The 26,254-nt window shown below is 46.1% G+C and overlaps 1 protein-coding gene across 2 annotated transcripts; it reads left to right on the top strand.

Moving 5' to 3' along the window:
• Nucleotides 1-26,254, top strand: ALG8 (ALG8 alpha-1,3-glucosyltransferase). 2 transcript variants are annotated; one of them, XM_044285199.1, is made up of 14 exons: nt 29-131; nt 2,191-2,342; nt 2,440-2,518; nt 3,408-3,601; nt 4,927-5,036; nt 6,781-6,848; nt 9,640-9,766; nt 9,840-9,943; nt 13,397-13,517; nt 14,381-14,520; nt 15,298-15,437; nt 15,587-15,684; nt 19,183-19,255; nt 25,909-26,254. In XM_044285199.1, the coding sequence occupies exons 1-14, from the start codon at nt 72-74 to the stop codon at nt 26,138-26,140; spliced, it is 1,698 nt and encodes a 565-aa protein (XP_044141134.1). In that variant the 5' UTR covers nt 29-71; the 3' UTR covers nt 26,141-26,254. The 2 variants fall into 2 exon arrangements, with proteins under 2 accessions (XP_044141135.1, XP_044141134.1); XM_044285200.1 differs by lacking the exon at nt 2,191-2,342 and having other exon boundaries at nt 1-131.

Here is a 26,254-nt window from a genome sequence, read left to right as displayed (position 1 = left end):
TCGTCAGCGTTGTCCGGGTGTACCAAGATGGCGGCCTCCAGAGGAGGGAACATGGACGGCGGGGACGAGGGATGGTTTGTGACGCTGGCCCTCGGGGTGTCCCTGCTGAAATGTCTCCTCATACCGACCTAGTAAGGAGCGAGCCGGGGGACCTCTCCTCATGGTGGAGGGGACTAAAAATCCCAGCATGCTTTGTTCTGAGGGAGGAGGCAGGGATTGGGTTGTGTATTGGGGGCTGATACTGCTCCTGTCACCCAGGACTGCAGTTGTCAGCCGTGTATATAGTGCACCCCCATAGGAGTCTCAGCACCGCCGTGGGGATCAGTGCAGATCCTTCTGTGGTGTGTATATGTATAGTACCGCCATATAGTGCCCACATATTACTGTCTGAAGGTACGGCCGCGTGTGGCGGGGCTGCAAAATTTATCACAAAGGGTTAAATTTAAGCACAAATTGACACGTGCAGGATTTAAAATCAATATGAATTGTCACAACTTGCAGATTTTTTGCAGACGTTTTCAGCAGGGGAGCGGTGCGTTTTTTTTTTTTTTATTTCCGCCTGCATCTCCAGCTCTTGCGCTGTGTGTGGCTGTACCCATATAATACTGCTGTAGTCCTACATAAAGGGGTATTCCCGGGGGCAGATCGCTAGGATGTGCTCCCAATGTCAGATAGACGCAGGTCCCACCTCAGGGACCCGCACCTATCTCTAGAACGGAGCCCGCATGGTGATGAAGACTGCACCGCCCATGCGCGGTCTCCCTTCATTCATTTCTATGAGAGATGAAAATAACCGGACGCTAGCTCTGCCTCATAGAAGGGAATGGAGCGGTGGCTGCGCTTGTGCGGTGCGATTCCCATTAATTTCTATGGGACTGCCGAACACAGCAGACAAGGTCTGTAGGGCGTCCGTGCATGCGCTGTGTGCTCTCCTTTCTAGTGATTGGGACCCGCACCTGTCAGATATTGGGGGCCTGTCCTAACCATATGCCTCCATTGTACAAGATGTGAATACCCCTTTACCTCTGCCAAACAGCTTACATAATAGTGGCTTATACGGCTGGAATAATGCTTCCCACATAATACTGCCATACAGTAGTGTTATATAATGCACAAATAATACTGCTGTATAGAGACAACATACCTCCTCTATATAATGCCCAAGTAATGTTGCCATGTAGCTCACATTAAAGTCCTATATGCAGCCCAGGTTATACTGCCATATAGTGCCCAAGTAATACTTCCTAGCAGCTCATAATACTGCCATATGAAACCCAAATAATACTATTCACATAATACTACCATATAATAGTGCCTTATACAGCACTAATAAGACTTCTGTATTGTGCCCAATCAATACTGCCATATTCAGCCCAAATAATACTCCCGCGTAACACCATATAGTGTCCAAATAGCACTGCCACATACAGGCCAATTAATAAATATAGTGCTACTGTTCAACTCACATTTTAGTGCCTTATACCACTCGCATAATACTGCTATGTAGTACCCACATACTACTGCCGTTTAGTGCCCAAATGATACTCCCATACAACCCACATAAGTCTACCATATAGTGGTCATATCATTTTGCCATACAGCTCACATAATAGTGCCATATACAGTAATAATAGCCACATTATACTGCCAAATGGCGCCTAATACTGAGATATAAAGCCCACATAATACCTCCATATAGTGCTCAAGTAATAGTTCCATACAGCTCCTATTATGGTGCGATATACAATCCAAATAATGCTGCCATACAGCTCGCATAATACTGTCATGTACCTAAATAATGCTGCCATATAGTGCCCAAGTAATTCTACCATATGGCTCACTTAGTATTACCATATTCCTAAATAATGCTGCTAAATAGGTGATATTGCCATACAGCTGACACTATTCTGCTATATACCCTTAGTTCAGTGCTGGGTCTGGTTGTTCCCCGCAGATTGCGTCTTTTGTCCGCATTAATGGGACTCCTGGGACCGGCAGAGAAAACCTTGTCTGTCTCTGGATGCTCTTTCCGTGTCAGTGTTGCCCATAGCAACCACTCGGGTTCTACCTTTCTCATTTGAATCTGATTGGTTGCTATGGGCAACAATGACATTTCTCATAAGACCCAGATTCCCCCTATCTTTCAAGTGGACCGCTCCTACATCACCACAGCATCCTATCTTGATCTAGGTTCTGCAACTTGAACTGCGACTGCGGGGGGATTTAGGTCTTGTGGCTGTAATACTCATACAGGGCTCATTTCAATCAACTTTATGTATAAAAAAGAAATATGGACAAACCCTTAAAAAAAGAAAAAAACTCTCAGTTTTAGTTTTTGTGAGGTAAGTGCATGTACGTACGCCTCGCGATGTATGCATACTCAGGCTTTGCGTATTCTATGACTGAGGCGCTATTCAATACTTTACATTTACTCCACAGTCACTCCACAGATTTCGAGGTCCACAGAAACTGGCTGGCGATCACCAACAGTTTGCCCGTATCTCGGTGGTACTATGAGGTAGGTATACTGTTACCATGGAGAGGGGCAACGCAGGAAAAAGTCCCCCTGAAGAGGTGCATCTATTTATGTAAATTAGCACAAGCTCCACCCCTTGTGATTGCTAGAAGTTACAGGCCCCAAGCACGAGGCTGCACTACTGAGAGATTCTAATAACAGAGTGCCCGCTCGCATCTGAGTGTTGTCATGGAGACTGTGTGGATCCAAATCACTGTCCGCGTCAATGTTCGCACATATAGGGTTCCCTCCACAAAACTGCACTTAAAGTCAGTAGTGCAGCCTCAGGCTTTGGGCCTATATCTCAGCATAGAAATAAGATATTAAAAAAACAGTTTTCACATTTTTAATCTACACTAATGAGCATTTCTTAATTTGATTCTAGGACTTCCCCTTTAAGACCCTGGATGGTTGCTGTCCTCGTGCTTTTGACCTTTAATTTCTGTCTGCCACGGTCCTCGGGACCCACCTACCAGTCATGTTTTCAGGATTCCCTTAGTATTGAGCAGGTGATATAATTATTGTCCATGCATCAGGACCTAATACCATTCTGTGGGATATTCTCAAATCCTGACCGGCAGGTGGGTCCTGAGGACCGGATGCTGTACGCCATCAGCTGTATGTCCCATTTCTGTTTATTTATTTATTTTATGCACTTATATAGCGCTACTATATTCTGCAGCGCTTTACAGACATCATGTCCCCAATGGGGCCCACAATCTAAGGTCCCTATCAGTATCTCTTTGGGGTGTGGGAGGAAACCCACGCAAACACGGGGAGAACATACAAACTCCTTGGTCAGATTCGAACCCTGGACCCCAGTGCTGCAAGGCACCAATGCTAACCACTGAGCCACCGTGCTGCCCCCATTAACCCTGTTGTTGACCTCTAGGCGACTTCGGAGTGGACGTTGGATTACCCCCCATTCTTTGCGTGGTTTGAATACGCCCTGTCCTACGTGGCTCGGTACTTTGATCCGGAAATGCTGAATGTGGAGAACCTCAGCTACGCCAGCCAGAATACCATCCTTTTCCAGAGGTTCTCAGTCATCCTCACCGATGTCCTCTTCATCTATGCCGCCAAACAGTAAGGAATATGTAAAAATATGTACATAACAAAGTCAAATGTGTATGTAAAATTATGCACTAACTCCTCCCACTTATTGTGCTTCACATCTCACCTGGACCTGACAGTCTCATGCCTGCCCCGCTACTCTGAGCAATTTCCAGTCCTTAATATGGTCATTTGTTCTCCTCCCTTCCTATGTGCAGTTATCGCTCCAGCTCCTGTTACTTCTCCTTTTTATTGTCTTCCCTTGTCTGTTCCTTTTAGTCACTTTCCTTAATTTGTCTGGTCCTTCTCTCCAGAGTCCTAACCTTGTCTGGTCCTTCATTTCAGTGTCCTAACCTTGTCGGGTCCTTCCTTGTCCTGTCCTACTCTCCAGTGTCCTTACCTTGTTTAGTTCTTTCTTTCAGTGTCTGTTCCTTCCCTCCAGAACTTTTACCATGTCGGTCCTTCTCTCGAGTGTCCAAGCCTTGGCTGGTCCTTCTCTCCAGTGTCCAAGCCTTGGCTGGTCCTTCTCTCCAGTGTCCAAGCCTTGGCTGGTCCTTCCCTCCAGTGTCCAAGCCTTGGCTGGTCCTTCTCTCCAGTGTCCAAGCCTTGGCTGGTCCTTCCCTCCAGTGTCCAAGCCTTGGCTGGTCCTTCCCTCCAGTGTCCAAGCCTTGGCTGGTCCTTCCCTCCAGTGTCCAAGCCTTGGCTGGTCCTTCCCTCCAGTGTCCAAGCCTTGGCTGGTCCTTCCCTCCAGTGTCCAAGCCTTGGCTGGTCCTTCCCTCCAGTGTCCAAGCCTTGGCTGGTCCTTCCCTCCAGTGTCCAAGCCTTGGCTGGTCCTTCCCTCCAGTGTCCAAGCCTTGGCTGGTCCTTCCCTCCAGTGTCCAAGCCTTGGCTGGTCCTTCCCTCCAGTGTCCAAGCCTTGGCTGGTCCTTCCCTCCAGTGTCCAAGCCTTGGCTGGTCCTTCCCTCCAGTGTCCAAGCCTTGGCTGGTCCTTCCCTCCAGTGTCCAAGCCTTGGCTGGTCCTTCCCTCCAGTGTCCAAGCCTTGGCTGGTCCTTCCCTCCAGTGTCCAAGCCTTGGCTGGTCCTTCCCTCCAGTGTCCAAGCCTTGGCTGGTCCTTCCCTCCAGTGTCCAAGCCTTGGCTGGTCCTTCCCTCCAGTGTCCAAGCCTTGGCTGGTCCTTCCCTCCAGTGTCCAAGCCTTGGCTGGTCCTTCCCTCCAGTTTCTCTCACTATGTCTGCTGTTTTCCCTCCTCTCGCCTGATTCCTTACCTGTCCTGTCCTTTCCTTTGTCTGTTACCTTTTTATGTTTTAAACCTTGTGATCTTGATGCAGGTGCTGTTAAACCTTGTGATCTTGATGCAGGTGCTGCCAGTGCCACAGTGACAAAAAAGATCGGAGGGATTTGCTGGAGAGACCGTCGTTCATCCTCGCCGTCCTTCTCCTCTGGAACTTCGGCCTGCTGATTGTAGATCGTATCCTTCTGCTCGCAGTCAGTATCTGTGCATAAATGCTGATATCTAAGTATGAGCATGTTACCAGTTTTCACACTATAGACAGATAGGGCTAGGAGGCTTAATGAGGTTCTCTGGGAATTAAGAAAATGAAAATATGTAAATATTACTTCATTTTAAATATATTCCCAGATGGTGGGAAGGACCAGCCAAGGCTTGGACACTGGAAGTAAGGACCAGCCAAGGCTTGGACACTGGAGGGAAGGACCAGCCAAGGCTTGGACACTGGAAGGAAGGACCAGCCAAGGCTTGGACACTGGAGGGAAGGACCAGCCAAGGCTTGGACACTGGAGGGAGGGACCAGCCAAGGCTTGGACACTGGAGGGAAGGACCAGCCAAGGCTTGGACACTGGAGGGAAGGACCAGCCAAGGCTTGGACACTGGAGGGAAGGACCAGCCAAGGCTTGGAAACTGGAGGGAAGGACCAGCCAAGGCTTGGACACTGGAGGGAAGGACCAGCCAAGGCTTGGACACTGGAGGGAAGGACCAGCCAAGGCTTGGACACTGGAGGGAAGGACCAGCCAAGGCTTGGACACTGGAGGGAAGGACCAGCCAAGGCTTGGACACTGGAGGGAAGGACCAGCCAAGGCTTGGACACTGGAGGGAAGGACCAGCCAAGGCTTGGACACTGGAGGGAAGGACCAGCCAAGGCTTGGACACATTAGTTATAATGGCTCGTTTTGTCTGGGGAGCAATCATTAGGAGAATTAAAATGGCCGTTGTCCTATTACTACACACAAAACCTGTCCTAATGACACAGCAGGACAAGTTACTTCATAACACTGAGGTAAAGAGCTGCCTCCTCCTCCTCTCTGCTTATCAGGGATTATGATCCTGAATACAGCTGATAAGATCTTTAGCTGAATCTCTGTAGGAATTGAGTTCATGAGCAGATATAGATAATGAGCAGCAGCCCTTGTATGCAGTCTCCATTACCACAGTCTGTCCTGTCCGTCCTTTCTATACTTCATGTCTCCTCATGAACTCCATTCCCACAAATATTCAGCTAAATATCATATTAAACTGTATTCAGGATCATAGTCCCTGACAAGTAGGAAAGGAGGCTGAGGAGCTCTTTACCTCAGTGATGTGAAGTAACTTGTCCTACTGTGTGATTAGGCAGGTTTAGTTTGCTCCCTAGACAAAACTAGCCATTATAACCAATGAAAGGTATTTGGGAATATATTTATAATAAAGTAAGTAATATTTACTTATTTTCATTTTCTTAATTCCAGGAGAACCCCTTTAAGTTTAGTGGCCAAGCTTTTCGATATTTAACAAGCTGTAAAATAAATTCTTAAAGGGAATGTCCTCTTCTGAACGCCATTTTACAGGACTTTACACTTCAGGACTTTCAGTTTCCATGTACTTTGCTTTACTTGTCTGGCACTGATGTGACATTTTCCTCTCTAGTCACATATCAAGCTGCATTCAGGATTGTGAACTGTGGGAGCTCAGATAGCAGCAGTCAGCAGGTCAGATGTCTGACAGCGGTGTCGCCTGTTTCCAAGGGCAAGCAGCAGAAGTTACGTAAAGTGACCCCCTTTTTTGGGTCCATTTACAAAGTGAAATTTTGGTACGTGCAGAATTGTTCTTTAATTTTGTTTCTCAGTCTTGTTCTGTTGGACACTGATATGGAGGAAACCATTTCTGGTTCTGAATCTATATTGTCTTCTGGTTATTCACGTCCTGAATACGTTCATAGATATCCACTTTCAGTATAATGGCTTCCTCTCCGGGATCATGCTTCTGTCCATCGCCCGCATGTTTCAGGTAAACATAATGGGATCTGTGTTCTCATAGTTTCACATGTCATTTTGCAGGTATTATGTTGTAGAGCAGGGATGGCCAACCTGCGGCTCTCCAGCTGTTGCAAAACTACAACTCCCAGCTTGCCCAGTCTGCCTACAGCTATCAGCCTACAGCAGGGAATGGTGGGAGTTGTAGTTTTACAACAGCTGGAGAGCCGCAGGTTGGCCAGCCCTGTTGTAGTGAATGGGATTTTAAAACCATCTTACACTCGTCACTTTACCTGATCCTTCATGTCTTCAGGCTCACTCAGTCCCATCCATCGAGAAGTTGTGGTGGACACAATGCTGCCATCCATTGTGTAGTTCCAGCAGCATCTTCTAAACCTTATTTTTCTTAAATGGGTTTCCTACCTTTTTAGATATTGATCACCTAATATCAGAACTTTTTGAGGCAGACACCCTGCACCTCCATTCATTAGCATCTTATGGCAAGCCCCAGACGGAGCTGGAAGCAGAAGGCTATGTCCTGTGTGTAGAGACTATACTTCCATACTGCAGCTCAGCTCTTATTCAAGTGAATGGATCTCTGCGCAGCCACTACATAGTGGACGGAGCTTTCTGCTTCTGGATCTGCCTATTGTTATGTTTCCGGTGCCAACAGCAGATTGGTGGGGGTGCCAAGTGTAGGACTCCCCCCGATCAGTGACCTATCCTGACGATAGGTCGTCAGTATCTAAAAGGTGGAAATCTCCTTTAAGGCCAAAATTAGATATATCCTTGACCTTATTTTATTTTGTAATAACCCCCCTCCCCAAGTGGTATCTGTGAAGAAATAGAAATATATACTTAGACCTCCTCCATGTCCCTCCGTTTTGGCTCTGTGGCTCCTGGGCCATCTTGACCGGGCTACTGGTCTCTGCCCGTCAGCCTCCTGGATGGTCAGGATCACGTGCACTGCTGCAGCCAATGACTGGCTTCAACAGTGAAATGTCCCTCCTGAGTGACCTGCAACTTACTTTACTTTCACACTTACATGTGTTAATTCCGGTACTGAGATCCGGCAGAAGATCTCGATACCGGAATTAAACAGATCCGTTTCGATTTTGCACATCAGGATGTATCCATTCCGTTTAGGATGCGGTGGGTAAAATCAAAATGTATCCGTTACTAAATACATTGAAAGTCAATGGCTGACGGATCATTTTTTTTTAAGCTCCTAAAAAAACGGATCCGTCACCATTGACTTACATTGATTTCGGTGCTGCATCCGTTTTTTTCCATTTTTATGACCGGATACAAAACCACAGCTTGCAGCAGTTTTGTGTGCGGTCACAAAAACAGAATGCTGACGAAACGGAAGACATCCTGATTAGGGATGAGCGAATCGACTTCGGATGAAACATCCGAAGTCGATTCGCATAAAACTTCGTTCTAATACTGTACTGAGCGGGAGCTCCGTACAGTATTAGAATGTATTGGCTCAGATGAGCCGAAGTTATTGCTTTGCGAAGTCTCGCGAGAATTCGCGTAATAACTTCATAAATTAATTTGTACTGTAAAAAACATTTCCCGAACTCGGGTTTGGTTCCAAGGTACCACTTGAAACCGAACCCGAGTTCAGGAAATGGTTTTTCACAGTAGAAATTGATTTATGAAGTTGTTATGCGAAGTCTCGCGAGACTTTGCGAAGCAATAACTTTGGCTCATTGGACCCAATACATTCTAATACTGTACGGAGCTCCTGCTCCCATATTGAGATCCTCAATACCGGAAAACAACAGCACAAGAGTGAAAGTAGCCTTAGAGAAGCATCACCGCAGAGGTCAGTCGTTGGCCACAGCAGTGCACATGATCCCATTTGTGCAAGAAATTGACAGATGTGGATCCAAAATCCAGTAAAGACAGCCCAATACTGCACAACCCCTTTAAAAAGGCACTAAGTGGTTTAGGAAATCCATCTTGCAATACCACTTTGGGCAGTCCCTACTTCTTAAAGCAGGCATGCTCGACCTGCGGCCCTCCAGCTGTTGCAAAACTACAATTCCCAGCATGCCCTAATAGCTGTAGGCTGTCCAGGCATGCTGGGAGTTGTAGTTTTGCAACAGCTGGAGGGCCGCAGGTTGAGCATCCCTGTCTTAAAGGGTCCCTTGACAATAAGCTGCTCACAAAGTGTCTTCCTGCTGGGAACCCCAGAGATCAGCTGTAATCTGTGGGGAAACCTGAAGTGCTTAGTTTCCCTGCAGCGCCACCACAGGGGAAATGTAGCATTACAGTGTCCATTCACTTTGACGGGTTGTCTGTGTAATATAGGACAGGAGAGGTCCTCTGGAGTGAGAGACTCTCTCTGCTCTGAAAAAGAAATGAAGATCTTTTCTTGAACAGAGGACACCCCAATATTACCTTAGAACTCCCTAAATGGGTGTATGATTTATTTTTATTTTTTATAAACTGGGCAACCCCTCTGAGTTCTTTATGAGTTAATAAAGGATGGGGGTCCTCACTAATATTCATCTGTTAGTTTCTACAAAGAGCATCTTCTCTCTCTGGAGGACCAAACATGTCCATATGTTACATGGACAGCCAACTGATGAGGATTGTGTAATGCTTCATTTCCCCTGTGGCGGCGCTGCAGGGGAATTGAAGACTTACTGTCAGGTTACAGTTGATCATGGGTGGTCTCAGGAATGGAATATCATGTGACCAGCTTATTATAAGGGGGACAGTGCTATCACTAAAGGATGTTCCAAGGTGGTGAACCCCCTTTAAGAGGTTAGAAATTATATGAAGTGAGATTTTCTTTTTACCTCTGGCAGAAGAGACACCTGGAGAGCGCCCTCCTCTTCGCTGTCCTCCTGAACTTCAAACACATCTACCTGTACATCGCCCCGGCGTACGGCATCTACCTATTGCGGTCTTACTGCTTCACGGCAAATAATCCAGGTCAGTAAATGTGTGACTGCCGCTATATCAGATCCCCGATTATGGCTCAGACTCCTGATGTCTTCTTCCACAGATGGATCCATACGCTGGAGAAGCTTCAGTCTCCTGCGCTTCCTCGCTTTGGTCATCATAGTTGTGTTTGTTTTAGCGGTTTCTTTTGGACCCTTTATATACTTGGTATGTATCATCAGCCAATGCAGGCTCACATTCTATGATTTTCAGTGGAACGTTATACTAATTCTGATAATCCTGAGTATTTGATCATCTGGCACCTGTCAGGTCTAGACTTTGCCACATCAAAATAATTTAACCTCTTAGTAACCCTTAGACCTTTTTATGGCGGTCACTAAGGGGCCTTGGGCTAGGCTGCCTAGTCTAAATGGTGCACGGGTCTCACGTGAGAGCCTGGCTCCATGCTCGAATGGCTGATTCCAGCAGAAGCGCCGATCCGGGCCATTTGACCTCTTCGATGCTGCAGTCAATACCGGGATATTTAAGTGTTTGATCGAGATCTTGGGGTGCGGATGTCTTTGCATGGCAGTCTGGGGCAGTGTATGCCTAGCAGGCTGTGACTCTCTGGCACAGCCTGCTGGTGATAATCAATATAGCACTGACAGTATAATACACTGTACTGCATAATCAGTACAGAGTATTATAGAAGTGATCAAGATTGCCTGTTAAAGTTCCTGACTTGTTTAACCAGTAAGGCTACGTTCACACTTGCGTTCGGGGCTCCGCTTGTGAGTTCCGTTTGAAGGCTCTCACAAGCGTCCCCGAACTGATCCGTCCAGCCCTAATGCATTCTGAGTGGATACGGATCCGCTCAGAATGCATCAGTATGGCTCCGTCTGTCCTCCGCTCCGCTCAGCAGGCGGACACCTGAACGCTGCTTGCAGCGTTCGGGTGTCCGCCTGGCCGTGCGGAGGCAAACGGATCCGTCCAGACTTACAATGTAAGTCAATGGGGACGGATCCGTTTGAAGTTGACACAGTATGGCTCAATTTTCAAACGGATCCGTCTCCCATTGACTTTCAATGTAAAGTCAAAACGGATCCGTTTGCACTATCATGAACAAAAAAAAAAAAAAAAAGAATTTTTTCTTTTTTTTTGTTCATGGTAATGCAAACGGATCCGTTCTGAACGGAGCCACCGTCTGCATTAATATGAGCGGATCCGTTCAGAACGGATCCGATCGAACGCTAGTGTGAAAGTAGCCTAAATGGTTAAACAAGTCAGTTTTCTTTAAATAAAAAAATCCAAATGAAAGAATACACATTTTTTTTCATTGAAAAAAATACAAAAATAAAATCCCTTCCACACATTTGGTATCACCACACTACACAAATATATGGGCTTTAGTGTACGTTAGTATAATTGCCAATTCGACCTGGGATCGCTGAAGTATTTAATGTCCATTAACCCCTTCAGGACCTCTGCTGTTCATGTACGGCAGAAGTCCAGCCTCTAAACATGGCGCCTACTCGCAGCGTGCAGCGGGCGCCATAGCCGCCGGGTTTCTGCTATTTTAAATAGCAGACACCCGCGGCACATGTATGCACTCAGCCTTATGGCTGATCGCATACATTTTTTCCTTTCAGATCGGGGAACCTGTTACATTGATCTAATGGACAGAAGCCTCAAGCAGGCTTCAGAGTCTATTAGATGAATATACCAATGCAGGCCACTAGGTGGCAGCACTATATTGTTATATTCAAAATCAAAGTGTAACCGTCATGTTTTCATCAAATTCATCATATTTTAGCATATGTTACTGCTGCAGCAGCATTATGCATAAATCAATTTTTAGTTTCTTCACATACCACTGTTTTCCGTGAGTTTTTTCCTTAGTTACGGCTGTTTAAACATTTACAATATGAGGACCTTCTCAAGATGGCTCCTCTGCCAGTTCTCTGAGGCCAAAACCGCTTTCCCTCACTTCCCATACACACTTGCTGTAGCCAGCAGCTCCCTGCCAGCCAATCAGATTAGATTACTGAGAGACACGCCTCCTCACTCTGAAGCCTAATGCAGGCATGCAGTGTTAAGGACCGCCCCTCTGTCTTCCTGTTTTTTAGCCTTGAGAGACACAAGCCATAGGAACTGTCTTTTAAGGGAGCAGTGGAAAGGGACGGGGACATTAATGAAAGCTGTTATTATAAGGTAATTACAGATCTTTTGACAATCATTGACAGACTATCTCAGGTATACTTGCCGAGCTGTAATAAACTAGCAAATAAAAAAAATATATCACAGTTACACTTTAAGTGCTCAATGATGGCTATATAGCCATCAATGAACACAATGGGCGATCTAATGATTGCCAGTTATAGTCACCCACGGGAAAAAAACGGCCAATTTGCCATTTTCTTTGTCACTTCAACTCCCCAATAATTTTTTATAAAAAGTGATCAAAAAGTCACAAACACTTAAAATTGGTATCACTGAAAAGTACAGATCGCCCCACAAAAATGTTATAGGGGTCATAATATGGTGATAAAATTATTATTATTTTAATTTTTTTGTCAAAGGTTTTAATTTTTTTCAGTATTAAAATGCAAGAAAAACTATATAAAAGTGTGGTATGGCTGTAACCGTACTGACTTGGAGAATGAAGATAACAGGTCAATTTTACCGCATAGTGTACAGTGTAAAAAAATAAGTAAATAAAAACCTTTGTCAGGATTGCGGTTTTTCACAATTCTACCCCATTTGGAATTTTCTTTTTCCGCTACTCATTACATGGTATACAACCGTAAATGGTGCCATTAGAAAGTACAACTTGTCCCGCAAAAAATAAGTCCTCATAAGGTTATGTGAACGGAAACATTTAAAAAAAAGTTAGGACTATGGGAAGGCGTGGAGTGAAAAACGAAAACGCAAAAATGGAAAATCTCAAGGTCCTCTAAGGGTTAAAGGGGCTGTGGGTTGTTTATTTTGTGAATGAGGATCCCCAATTTTCAGTTTTTCTGTGGTGCCCATTCTATGTAATGCTGCACAGTGATGAGCATCTGATTCGGGACCAACAGATTGACCCCCCCTCCCTATTTGGGCAACTTCAGCTCTACTAGGAGGTATATGGGCTCAGTATCTGGCAGTGTTGCCTTGGGGGCACCGTGACCCACAATTTGGATTTGACCAGGGGAACTTGTGCATGGAGAGTACATGCAACGTGCTTAGGTGGACCGTAGTGTTGAAGGGGTTTTCTGTCCATTTTTATTAATGGTCTATCCTCCGGATCGGCCATCAGTATTTGATCAGTGGTGGTCTGACACCCCAGATTCCCGTCAGTCACCTTTTCTGCAGTAGAGCCTGATGACGGCCCCAGAATTAGTGTAGTGGACGGAGCCGGTTCCTGCAGGGCTGCTTCCATTCACTTTAGTGGGAGCAGTGCTACAGTGTCCAGCTGTCCCAGCGCTGACGTCCGGCAATCGAGCTACTGCAGAACAGCTGGTTGGCGGAGTGCTGGACCTCCTGAGTACAGACCATCAATATAAAAGGATCGAAAATCCCCTTTACTGGGAAAATTTGATTGTAAGCTCCTGTGGACAGAGATTAGTGTAAGTGATTTATATGATCTCTGATTATTATATTAGTGAAGATCACGAGAGTGATGTCTGTGTCTTTTTATAGGGTCAAATTCCTCAGGTCCTTTCCCGGCTTTTCCCCTTTAAGAGAGGCCTCTGCCACGCGTACTGGGCTCCGAACTTCTGGGCATTGTACAACGGCGCCGACAAAGCCCTGTCTGCTATCGGTAATTATTATAAGCTGCTCTCCACTCGCCTTGTCCTTGCGTCTTCCTCCTATTAATACTTCATTCAGAATGTTTTCTAGTTATGTATGTGTCTGGGAAAGCTGGGTGACGATCAATACAGCTCTCACACAGTGATCGTCATTGCCGAGCAGCCAATAGAATTGGCTTTCCGCAGGGAAGAGGGACGCTCCTCTATCAGCTGCTCTGCATTGACCAGATGATCGCTATGCAGAGAGCTGGCTTTGACTGAGCATGTGTGACCACCACCGCTGAGCTCAGTAGATGGACGCTCGCATTGCTATACCCTGTGAACACCAGGGGGCGCCATACTATGTACGTAAATGTAATATCTCACTGGATCTTTTTTAATAGCAGGTAAACTGCAGATATGCTCCATATTCTATGATGTATGCAATTAATATGACACGTAACGGTGGAACAACCCCTGTAAGGACCTGATGTCCCAAATTATATATATATATATATACACACACCCATACTAGTTCTATTATTAAAAGGTTTACCAGGGATCTGAAAAACATGGCTGCTTTCTTCCAAAAACTGCGGCTTACATGTCCACAGTTTGTGGCTGGTAAAAGTGGCTGAGCTGCAATACCACACACAACCTGTGGACAGGAGTGGTGCTGTTTTTGGAAGAAAGCAGACATGTTTTTTTAGATCTTGGACAATCCTACAACAAAAAAATAGAACATGTCCTATTCTTGTTCGCAATTGCGGACAAGAATAGGCATTTCTATGGGGGGTGCCGGCCGGGTGTATTACGGATCCGCAATACACTACGGACGTGTGAGTGGAGCCTTATGGCGGTTTTATCAGTTTCCATCCTTCTCTTTGTATGACAGCCGTTAAGCTGCAGCTGCTGAATCCGGCTTCGGTCCGCACAGGGTCCATGACCGGGGGTTTGGTCCAGGAGTTTGAGCACAGCGTCCTGCCGTCCGTCACGCCCGTGGCGACTTTAATCTGCACCTTTCTGTCTATACTGGTGAGGAGCGGGCATTTACAAACTGAGCCACGGACGCCTTGTGTGACTTGGCTTTGCGTAGGAAGCTTCTTAAAGGGCTACTGCAGTAAGGATAATTATATTTAATGGGGTTTTATGGTTTTTCAAAAAGTTTAGTGAGATTTTTTCACTGCTTTGTTCCAGTTTTATGGAGTAAAAAAAAAGACGCGGCGCATGCTGTATTTGCACACAAATTTGTGACTTTTCTATCTCAGGCGGGATTTACTCGCAGCAGAGACCGAAATGCGCCAAATGTATTAATAAGCTTGGCGCACAATTTTTACTTAAGGCTAACATTTGAAAAATGTGGTACCTTTTAAGGTTCCATTCCTCACCGTTGTCAAGATCCACGTTTGCTGTCAGTGAATGGAAATATTCAGGTTTACGCCCATGTGGCTGTTTTTTAGTGGAATCTGTCAGCAGCACAAATCTCTCTCTCTTGTCCTGTTTGTTACAGTGTGTCAGTGCAGGTAAAAGACCTAGGTGAATGCTGACGTCAGAGTGGAGGAGCTCACCCCCGTTCCCCAGCTCCTTCGCACCAACGTGTAACGTGCACAGCACCCGTGCTGCAAAATATTATTCTCCACTGTAGGTCTGGACAGTTTGTCCCCCATTCACTGAGGTCAAGCAGGGATCTTGAAAAATGCTGAGGAAGCAAAAAATAGGTTTCATTATGCAGCGATTAAAAGCGTCGTGTACATTAAAGCTTTGCTTTTTGCCGCGCTGGATCCAACTGTTCTTACTTTTTTATGTTTCCAGCCCTCGGTTGTGTGTTTGTGGTTTAGACCCCAAGGACCCCGAGGCTTCTTACGCTGCCTGATCCTCTGCGCCCTCAGCTCCTTCATGTTTGGCTGGCATGTACACGAGAAGGCGATCCTCCTGGCGATTTTACCCCTAAGGTGAGAGGGGAGCACAGATAAGACCCTACAGTATGTGTGTGTGTGTGTGTGTGTGTGTGTGTATATCTCTTTATTACTGCTTTTTGTGTTTTTACAATGTAGCGGTGAGGTTCTTCCTATTTTTTTTATTATTATTAATTTTTTTTTAGTTTGCTGGCAGTCAGCAGTGCAAAGGATGCTGGGATATATCTGATTCTGACGACTGTGGGTCATTTCTCATTATTTCCTCTTCTCTTCACTCCTCAAGGTAAGGTTATCGGCACATGGTCCATGTTAGGGGGTAAGGCAGGACGCGGCGTGAACACTGGGAATTCTGTGCAGTGGAAATGCTCGTGGAAAATCTGCAAGTTCCCAGTAGTAGCAAAAACTCGACAGGCGGTGTGTCTGCACCATGGTTGATTTATCCTTGGGGTGAAATCTGCGGCAAACCCACAGCATGTCAACAAAAATTTAGGAAGATGATGTCCTCTTCTCCTGTGGTGCATATACTAATGTCTGTCATGGGTGTTATCAGACTGTGTCAGTAGTGCAGCCTCAGGCTTTGCACCTGTAGCTTCAGTAACCGCACGCACTCGGCTAAGATTAAAAGAAGCTCTGATTTTACTATTTAACACTTTGAATTCCGCAGTTAGGGCTGATAACAGCATTTAAAGGGACAGACTAAGGAGAGAATCTCCTGTGATCGCATTAAATGGGTTTTATACTAATGACTAGTGTTGAGCGAACTTTTAAGTTCGGCGTCTCAAGTTCGGGTTCAGGTTATCGAAGAATTGCGTTATGGATTCTAAATTCCGTTATGGTCCGTGGTAGCGAAATCCATAACGCGATTCTTCGATAACCTGAACTTTAGACGCCGAACATAAAACACAAGTTCGCTCAACACTACTAATGACCTATCCTTTGGACCCCGGTGATCAGCTGTGTGAGAAGGCATTGACGCTTGCACTAGCGCCGCGGCCTTCTCTCACCAAACCAGGCACCGCACCGTACATTGTATAGTGGCTGCACTTGGTAATAAAACACAGCCCCATTCACTTGAATGGGGCTGAACTGTGTCTAGGCCACATGACCTATGTACGTGACATCACAGGCCTAGGAAGAGGCCTGAGCACTCAGTGTGCTGGGGCCTGTTCGTACAATTGATCGGCGGGTATTCCGGACCCCCACCAATCTGATACTGATGACCTATCCATAGGATAGGTCATCAATATGAAAATCCCAGAGAACCCCTTTAAGTTATCCCCTACCCACATGCTCGGGGACAACTATTAGATTAGTGGGGATCTGACCGCAGAGACTCTCACTCATCACTAGAACAGAGCCCCCCCCCCCCCTCAAACTGAATAGAGGGGCAGGTTGTGCAGGTGCACTGCTACGCCGTTCATCTCAATGGGACTGCTGGAAATAGCGAGCATTTGTATCAATGGAGTGGCAGTGCGCATACTCAACCTGCCCCTACATTCACTACAGGAGTCCCTGTTGAGCTGGGATAAACTGGGAACTTAGTGTGGCCCTGGAAAACAACTAAAAGTGGCCTCATGTTGTAGGTGGGTCCAAATTGACGGAAGGTGGTTCAACACAATTAAGCTGGGTTGGCAGTAAGGCTGAGTTCAGACCTGAGCGTTTTACAGCGCGTTCCTACGCGCTGTAAAACGCTCAACAGGCAAGAACCAATGATTCCCTATGGGAAGGGTTCACACCTGGGCGTTTTACAGCGCATACAATCGCGCTGTGAAACGCCCAACGCCCCAAGAAGTACAGGAGCTTCTTTGGGGCGTCTTGTCGCGCGTTCCCGTACATAGACTTCCGGGAACGCGCGACAATGGGCGTTTGCATACTACCGGAGCCGTGTATGTGAGACGCCGGAGAATCGCGCATACACAGCGCTCAGGTCAGTACACTCAGGTCTGAACCGGCTGTAAGGTAGTACAAAACAAAATACTGCTATAGCAGAACCGGATACCACAGTGCAGCACAATATACCGCCCCAGCAGAACCAGATACCACGGTGCAGCACAATATACCGCCCCAGCAGAACCAGATACCACGGTGCAGCACAATATACCGCCCCAGCAGAACCAGATACCACGGTGCAGCACAATATACCGCCCCAGCAGAACCAGATACCACGGTGCAGCACAATATACCGCCCCAGCAGAACCAGATACCACGGTGCAGCACAATATACCGCCCCAGCAGAACCAGATACCACGGTGCAGCACAATATACCGCCCCAGCAGAACCAGATACCACGGTGCAGCACAATATACCGCCCCAGCAGAACCAGATACCACGGTGCAGCACAATATACCGCCCCAGCAGAACCAGATACCACGGTGCAGCACAATATACCGCCCCAGCAGAACCAGATACCACGGTGCAGCACAATATACCGCCCCAGCAGAACCAGATACCACGGTGCAGCACAATATACCGCCCCAGCAGAACCAGATACCACGGTGCAGCACAATATACCGCCCCAGCAGAACCAGATACCACGGTGCAGCACAATATACCGCCCCAGCAGAACCAGATACCACGGTGCAGCACAATATACCGCCCCAGCAGAACCAGATACCACGGTGCAGCACAATATACCGCCCCAGCAGAACCAGATACCACGGTGCAGCACAATATACCGCCCCAGCAGAACCGGATACCACGGTGCAGCACAATATACCGCCCCAGCAGAACCGGATACCACGGTGCAGCACAATATACCGCCCCAGCAGAACCGGATACCACGGTGCAGCACAATATACCGCCCCAGCAGAACCGGATACCACGGTGCAGCACAATATACCGCCCCAGCAGAACCGGATACCACGGTGCAGCACAATATACCGCCCCAGCAGAACCGGATACCACGGTGCAGCACAATATACCGCCCCAGCAGAACCGGATACCACGGTGCAGCACAATATACCGCCCCAGCAGAACCGGATACCACGGTGCAGCACAATATACCGCCCCAGCAGAACCGGATACCACGGTGCAGCACAATATACCGCCCCAGCAGAACCGGATACCACGGTGCAGCACAATATACCGCCCCAGCAGAACCAGATACCACGGTGCAGCACAATATACCGCCCCAGCAGAACCGGATACCACGGTGCAGCACAATATACCGCCCCAGCAGAACCGGATACCACGGTGCAGCACAATATACTGTCGCCTTTGCCACTGTATTCAATTAATGCTGAGAGTATCAGATCCTTATGGACCCAGCCAGCGACCATGACGATGGCTTGTGTGGCCCTTTGGGCATTGGCCCACTGCGAAACTTCCCTGTAGGGTCTATGACCAGTCCACACCGACTCTGGAGTACTGGGCCCCTGTTCTTGGGCTCCTTCGTTGGGAGTCAAAACAGTTTGGTCCCACTGATCCAGTAGTCATTGCTTATCCTGTGGATAGGGGAATATTTGATGTAACTGGAATATCCCTTTAAGAACGAATGGGAAAATGTCTGTATACGCCATGTACTAGTTGGGTGCAGGGATCAATAATCCAGGCGACTCGACTTCACGTTTCCAAAATGGTTTTCAAGTTGCTTTGTCCTGCTGTTCTTCCTGCTGAGAAGACTAAAATGCCAGGAACGTCATGAGTGCGGGGGTGTTTTATTATTTGGGTAAAGAAGCTCCGTCTTTCGCATAAGAGAAGTAAATGGCTGTGGAGAGCGGTGAACCTCAAAACTTGATGACTGGGGTGCAGACCATTAACCCAATGTTTTTGATCTTTTCAGAGCTGCCTCTTAAGATTCTGCTGATGGCGATCTTCACCGTGTTCAGCTTCAGCTCACTGAAGGCTCTGTTCAGGTAACCACGATTCACACACAGCCGTCCATTATGCTGGTCACCCTCAGTGTGGCGCCCAGTGTGACAGAAGGTACAGCATCTCCCCGGCAAAAGGTAGTGCCCCCTTTGGATCTGTAAATGGGTAAGGGTGTCAGCGTTGTGGTAAAGTCCTGTCTCTGGTGGGATAACGGACAGGAATACATTTTCGTCTTATCAAAAATAAAAACAACAGCCAACCGTGTCACATGGAGCCACAGTCCAGGATCCGATGTCATGGCTACATTTCATTTCAAAGGTTGGCTCCTTCTGCCTCTCCCCTACATGTTGATGGTTTCCACCTTAAGCCGGCCTAACACCTTCAGTAGCTGTCAAAGGCCTGTTCAGCCGCCACATAGTCTTCCTGACTGCCCCCCCCCCCCCCCTATTCATATGCACGCTCAGTTTGACTGAACATGTACGTGAGGGGGAATAGAGGAGAAAGCCGCTGCCAAACATCACTGGAAGCTGTCTGCCTAAAAACAGTAACCCTTCTAGTTGGCTAGTCTCGTCAAAATGTTTCTTTCTTTGAAGTGAGCCTAGAATCCACCAAAATGGGAAAAAAAACATTTGCCTAATAGCGATGCAGAAGACATACTTGCTTACTCCTGAAGTTTGACCTAAAGTCTCTTGTAATTGGAGAGAGAGGCCCAGGGAGGCCAGATGTTTCCTGCAGCAGCCACTAGGGGGCGATTCCTGAATTTATATTGACTTCAATAGGCGCTTTATAAATATGTCTGTAGTGAGCGCCCCTTAGAGGCGGGCGGAGGCAGGCAGAGTTCTATCATCTCATTCTATGGCAATGTGATAAGTGCTGTGCTGGCACTGTTTTTAGAGGGCACTCTAATTCAGCTTGTACTGTCATTCTATAGGAATACAATATAAGCTGTAATAAATCTAAGTACTGCATATTGTAGCCTCCTAGAGGGGCTATAAAAAATAGAAAAATAAAATAAATACATAAACCAATAGAAAATATGAGCATCGCTGTGTCCGAAAATGCCTGTACTATTAAAATATAAAAAGTTATACCATATGCCGAATAGTATAACAGAAAAGAGTGTCAAAATGACCTATTCGCCATTTTTTCCATTGCTTCCTTTACCCCCCAAAAATTCAATAAAATGTGATCAAAAAGTCACACACACTTCAAAATGGTATCAATAAAAACTACAAATTGTCCCGCAGAAAATCACATAGCTCAGTAGACATAATTATAAAAAAGTCATGGGGGGCAGAATATGGCGATGTAGAAAAAAAATGTTTTAAGCTTTTATTATTTTTTCAGTAACATAGTACATAAGGCCGAAAAAAGACATTTGTCCATCCAGTTCGGCCTGTCATCCTGCAAGTTGATCCAGAGGAAGGCAAAAAAAAAAACTGTGAGGTAGAAGCCAATTGTCCTCACTTTAGGGGAAAAAATTCCTTCCCGACTCCATTCAGGCATCAGAATAACTCCCTGGATCAACGACCCCTCTCTAGTAGCTATAGCCTGTAATATTATTACGCTCCAGAAATACATCCAGGCCCCTCTTGAATTCCTTTATTGTACTCACCATCACCACCTCCTCAGGCAGAGAGCTCCATAGTCTCACTGCTCTTACCGTAAAGAATCCTCTTCTATGTCTGTGTACAAACCTTCTTTCCTCCAGACGCAGAGGATGTCCCCTCGTCACAGTCACAGTCCTGGGGATAAATGGATGATGGGAGAGATCTCTGTACTGACCCCTGATATATTTATACATAGTTATTAGATCTCCCCTCAGTCTTTTTTCTAAAGTGAATAACCCTAATGTTGATAATCTTTCAGGGTACTGTAGTTGCCCCATTCCAGTTATTACTTTAGTTGCCCTCCTCTGGACCCTCTCCAGCTCTGCTATGTCTGCCTTGTTTACAGGAGCCCAGAACTGTACACAATCCTCCATGTGTGGTCTGACTAGTGATTTGTAAAGTGGTAGGACTATGTTCTTATCACGGGCATCTATGCCCCTTTTGATGCAACCCATTATCTTATTGGCCTTGGCAGCAGCTGCCTGACACTGGTTTCTACAGCTTAGTTTGCTGTCCACTAAAATTCCTAGGTCCTTTTCCATGTCAGTGTTACCCAGTGTTTTACCATTTAGTATGTACAGGTGACTTGCATTATTCCTTCCCATGTGCATAACCTTACATTTGTCAGTGTTAAACCTCATCTGCCACTTATCTGCCCAAGCCTCCAATCTATCCAGATCGCTCTGTAGCAGTATACTGTCCTCTGTAGTATATATACAGTATAATGTCCTCTGTAGTGTATATACAGTATACTGTCCTCTGTAGTGTATATACAGTACACTGTCCTCTGTAGTATATATACAGTATAATGTCCTCTGTAGTATATATACAGTACACTGTCCTCTGTAGTATATATACAGTATACTGTCCTCTGTAGTATATATACAGTATACTGTCCTCTGTAGTATATATACAGTATACTGTCCTCTGTAGTGTATATATACAGTATACTGTCCTCTGTAGTATATATATACACTATACTATCCTCTGTAGTATATATACAGTATAATGTCCTCTGTAGTGTATATACAGTACACTGTCCTCTGTAGTGTATATACAGTACACTGTCCTCTGTAGTGTATATACAGTACACTGTCCTCTGTAGTGTATATACAGTATAATGTCCTCTGTAGTATATATACAGTACACTGTCCTCTGTAGTATATATACAGTATACTGTCCTCTGTAGTATATATACAGTATACTGTCCTCTGTAGTGTATATACAGTACACTGTCCTCTGTAGTATATATACAGTATACTGTCCTCTGTAGTATATATACAGTATACTGTCCTCTGTAGTATATATACAGTATACTGTCCTCTTCAGTTTTAATTACTTTACACAGTTTAGTGTCATCTGCAAAAATTGATACTTTACTATGCAAGCCTTCTACAAGATCATTAATAAATATATTGAAGAGAATGAGGCCCAATACTGACCCCTGAGGTGCCCCACTAGTGACAGTGACCCAATCGGAGTGTGTACCGTTAATAACCACCCTCTGTTTTCGATCACTGAGCCAGTTACTTACCCACATACAGACGTTTTCTCCCAGTCCGAGCATTCTCATTGTATATACTAACCTTTTATGTGGTACAGTGTCAAATGCTTTGGAGAAGTCCAGATATACGACATCCATTGATTCACTGCTGTCAAGTCTAGAACTTACCTCCTTATAGAAACTGATTACATTAGTCTGACAGGACCGATCCCTCATGAAGCAATGCTGATATGGCGTTATTTACTTATTTTCATTGACGTACTCAAAGATAACCTGAGATAAGTCCTGCCCCTGACTCATCTCAGGTTAATTTGCATATGTATTAAATCTGTTTTTTTTACACAATAAAAGCACACACAGCTATGGGGACTGGATATTGCGGATGTGCTAGCGGCGATCAAGTAACCCATGTCCTCAGCTCTATACAGAAAATACCGGTGACAGGTTCCCTTTTAAAAAAAAAAAAAAAAAAAACTACACATATATGGTACAGTTGTAATCGTACTGATCCAGAGAATGAAGGGCACGGGTCAGTTTCTCTGCATAGGGAACGCCGTAGGAACAAACCCCACAAAACTTGCGGAATTCCATTTTTTTTTTTCTCCAATTCCATCCCATTTGTCATTTCTTTTCCGCTTCCGACTACATTGTTTGCCATATTAAATGGTGGCATGAAGAAGTACAACTTGTCCGCAAAAAACAAGCCCGGCTAGATGAACGGAAAAGTAAAAAAGTTATGGCTCCAGGAAAACTGGGAAGAACGAAACAAAAACTAATAAACCTCTGGTATTCAAGGACTTGACATTGATGACCTATTCTCAAGATAGGTCATCAATATCAGACTGTCGGGGGTCTGACTTGTGGCACCCCCGACAATCTAATAAATTGAATAATGGAAAACCTTAAAATATACTTTTATTAGTACCGTTTAAAATGAAAGGCCCAGCAAAAAATTTGGTATCACAAACACCTCACTAGGAGGTACCGTAACACTCAACTGCCAACCAAAGTGAACTGGTAAGGAGTACATAAAGCAGCCTCACTCAGAGGGCGAGTTAGGAAAAAACAGGGATAGATTATAAGAGGGAGACAGATGCTGGGTCTCTTCCCTTAAAAGTGTCCTAACTATAAATGAAATCCCTCTCTGACTGTCCCTAGATGGCCCTCAGACCTATACAGTCACTGCCCAGCTTCGTCGGAAGCAATATAGACCAGTCACTTGCTAGGGCAGACAGACAGATGAAAAATAAAAAATGTCCCTACGCGTTTCACTGGCTGTACGCCAGTTCATCAGGGGACCAACCAATACCAGGGTTACAAGCAAAGAGTAACAGACAGTATATGCCCGTTACGGCCTAAATTACCGGCTCTAGCAATTAGTACGACAATCCCGTGAGTGTATCAGGGTGTACTTAGCGTCCTGGGTCCGCTCCTCTCCTGCGTATGGCAGTGGGAACGGGTTAGTAGCGCTGGCGTCCTTTTTAAGCCTCGCGCGTCGCGTTGGCTCCACCCCCAACAGCACATGATCAGTCATGTGACTGATGACGTATGTAGTCCCGTCACCATTTACGATCACATGATCGGGAGCGGCACTGAAAGCAGAGCCGTCCCTATGTTGCGGCCGAATCTCTTCAATACTGATTGGTCCAGTAGTCCAGGGGCGGATGCCTAGGTACACCTGTGGCGAGATGGAAGTGGGCTATTTCCACTCCCCACAAGTTACCAAATATTCCGGCTAGGATAGCCGTGTAAGGTGCGTCACTCCGTACTGTCACTGGAGGCGCCACCTAGGGTATTTAAATAACAACTTTAATAGGTTAGAGACCGGATAGATACATATCAATGGTTTAGAGGTCATGCATGTCGGTAGGTCAATTAATACTCCCCATATATAGATGTTGTATGGGCAATGTAGAAACAGATCATCTACCAGTGATCGATTTCAATATTAATGTTTAGGGAAATATGTGGACAATGTGAACTAATAGGGGGGGCGGGTTTGGTTAAGGAAATTAGTCCTATATGGGTCATTAGTCCTATATGGGTCAATTGGTTGGTACAGCCAAGGTATGTTGTTATTAAATAATTGTGGAACCATATCCAAACCACAATCCATAAAAGACCAACGTATAGGGCACATATGAATATATACCCGGCTCCACATTGGTCCAGTAGAGATACAGAAGAGGTGTGTGTTTACCATGCCAAGATGGGACATATTTCTTCAATAGACTGGGTGCAGGGCAGGTGTGTTTATCCTGTCGGGATGGGTAGCTCGTGTTGTGGATCTTAACAAATATAGGTATACAGATGGGTATACTGGAATAGGTGGATCTTCCCAAAATCAATGGGTGGATCTTGTCTCCTCAATGAAGCAGCTGAAGGAAAGCTGCTCATTGAGGCCAGTAGGGTTGGAGGTTTTGAGCTCAAAGATCCACCACGTCTCCCTCTGCAATATCCTCCTGTCCCAGTTGCCCCCTCTCTTCAAGGGAGGGATTGATTCAATGCCCATAAAGGTAATACCCTTATAGTTTCCATTGTGGCTGATTTCTATGTGTTTGGCTAGTGGGGTGTCTCTTTTGTGCCTGATGTCTCCAAGATGCTCCCCCACCCTCCTTCAAAATTCCCGTGTGGTTTTGCCCACATATTCCATGCCACAATGACACGTGGCCTTATAGATTACTCCTTTTGGATCTACAATTTAGGAATCCTTTGATGGAATAACCCTAAGTTCACACCTGAGCGTTTTACAGCGCGTTCCTACGCGCTGTAAAACGCTCAACGAGGAGAAACCAATGCTTCCCTATGGGAATGGTTCTCACCTGGACGTTTTACAGCGCGTACGATCGCGCTGTAAAACGTCCGACGCTCAAACAAGTTCTTGAGCTTTTTTTGGGGCGTTTGTCGCGCGTTCCCGTACATAGACATTCGGGAACGCGCGACAATGTGTGCACGCCTGTCTCTGTATGCGCGATTGTAAACGCCCGTACAATCGCGCATACAGAGCGCTCGTTTCAGAACGCTCAGGTCTGAACCCAGGGTAAGTCTTGCCGGTTACATTGCTATGAAAGTCACCGCCTTTATTGATGAAGGGGCAAGCGACGCAACCACTGCAGCGAAAGCAACCCACAGGTGGTTTTAGCCACCTACCTGATTGCTCGTTGGTCTCGCTGAAGTGGCTGCGTACTAAACGGTCCCGTATGGATCGACCCCTGCGATATGTGATATTAGCAGTGGGCGCGACAATATCTTTAATGTCTGGGTCCAACAAAAGAATGTTCCAATGTTTGGATAGGACCTCGTGTTTGAAGGGGCTGCAGTGCTTCGGTGAGCGCCAGGGTCTTTTGCTAGGCCAGTGTCGTCACGTTCATCGGTCTCCTGGCCTAGACACATTTCGGTCCCATTCAATTGAACGTGGCTGACCTGCAATACCGAGCAGTGGACAACGCTGTTCTTGGAAAGCTGCAAGGAGGCCGCGTCCCCCCTCAAACAGCTGTTTCGTAGGGTATCAATATCAAAATCTCGGAAGACCCCTTTAATAATAGCACAGGTTATGTCAGTGACGTTCTCTTGTTTATTACAGGAAAGAAGGGAGGCTCCTGACCTGCCTGGAATCATTCTACGTCTATGGCCTCATCCCCCTGGAGTTACTGTGTGAGATAATTTACCCGCTGACCGCCTGGCAGCAGCGCCTGCCCTTCATCCCCCTGCTGCTGACCTCGGTGTACTGCGCCCTGGGCATCACCTACTCCTGGATCAGACTTTATATTTCCACGGTCAGAGGACCAACAGTGACTCTCAAGAAACGCCAGTGACTACCCGTCCAGATCCGCCGGGGACCAAGATGGAAGAGAAACCTATTTTTTTATAAGGTGTTGAATGTAAAATCAAAGCTTGTTTCCTTTTTGTATAAAAATAAAAAAACGTTA

Source organism: Bufo gargarizans, chromosome 3 (assembly GCF_014858855.1).
Source record: "Bufo gargarizans isolate SCDJY-AF-19 chromosome 3, ASM1485885v1, whole genome shotgun sequence".
Classification (NCBI taxonomy): domain Eukaryota; kingdom Metazoa; phylum Chordata; class Amphibia; order Anura; family Bufonidae; genus Bufo; species Bufo gargarizans.
This window is presented reverse-complemented; position numbering and strand designations above follow the sequence as displayed.

Coding starts and splice junctions, on each gene's coding strand:
- ALG8 (XM_044285199.1), top strand. CDS start 72: ATGGTTTGTGACGCTGGCCCTCGGGGTGTCCCTGCTGAAATGTCTCCT. Junction 2,519..3,407: donor TATCTCGGTGGTACTATGAG/GTAGGTATACTG, acceptor GTTGACCTCTAG/GCGACTTCGGAGTGGACGTT. Junction 9,944..13,396: donor TTGGACCCTTTATATACTTG/GTATGTATCATC, acceptor GTCTTTTTATAG/GGTCAAATTCCTCAGGTCCT.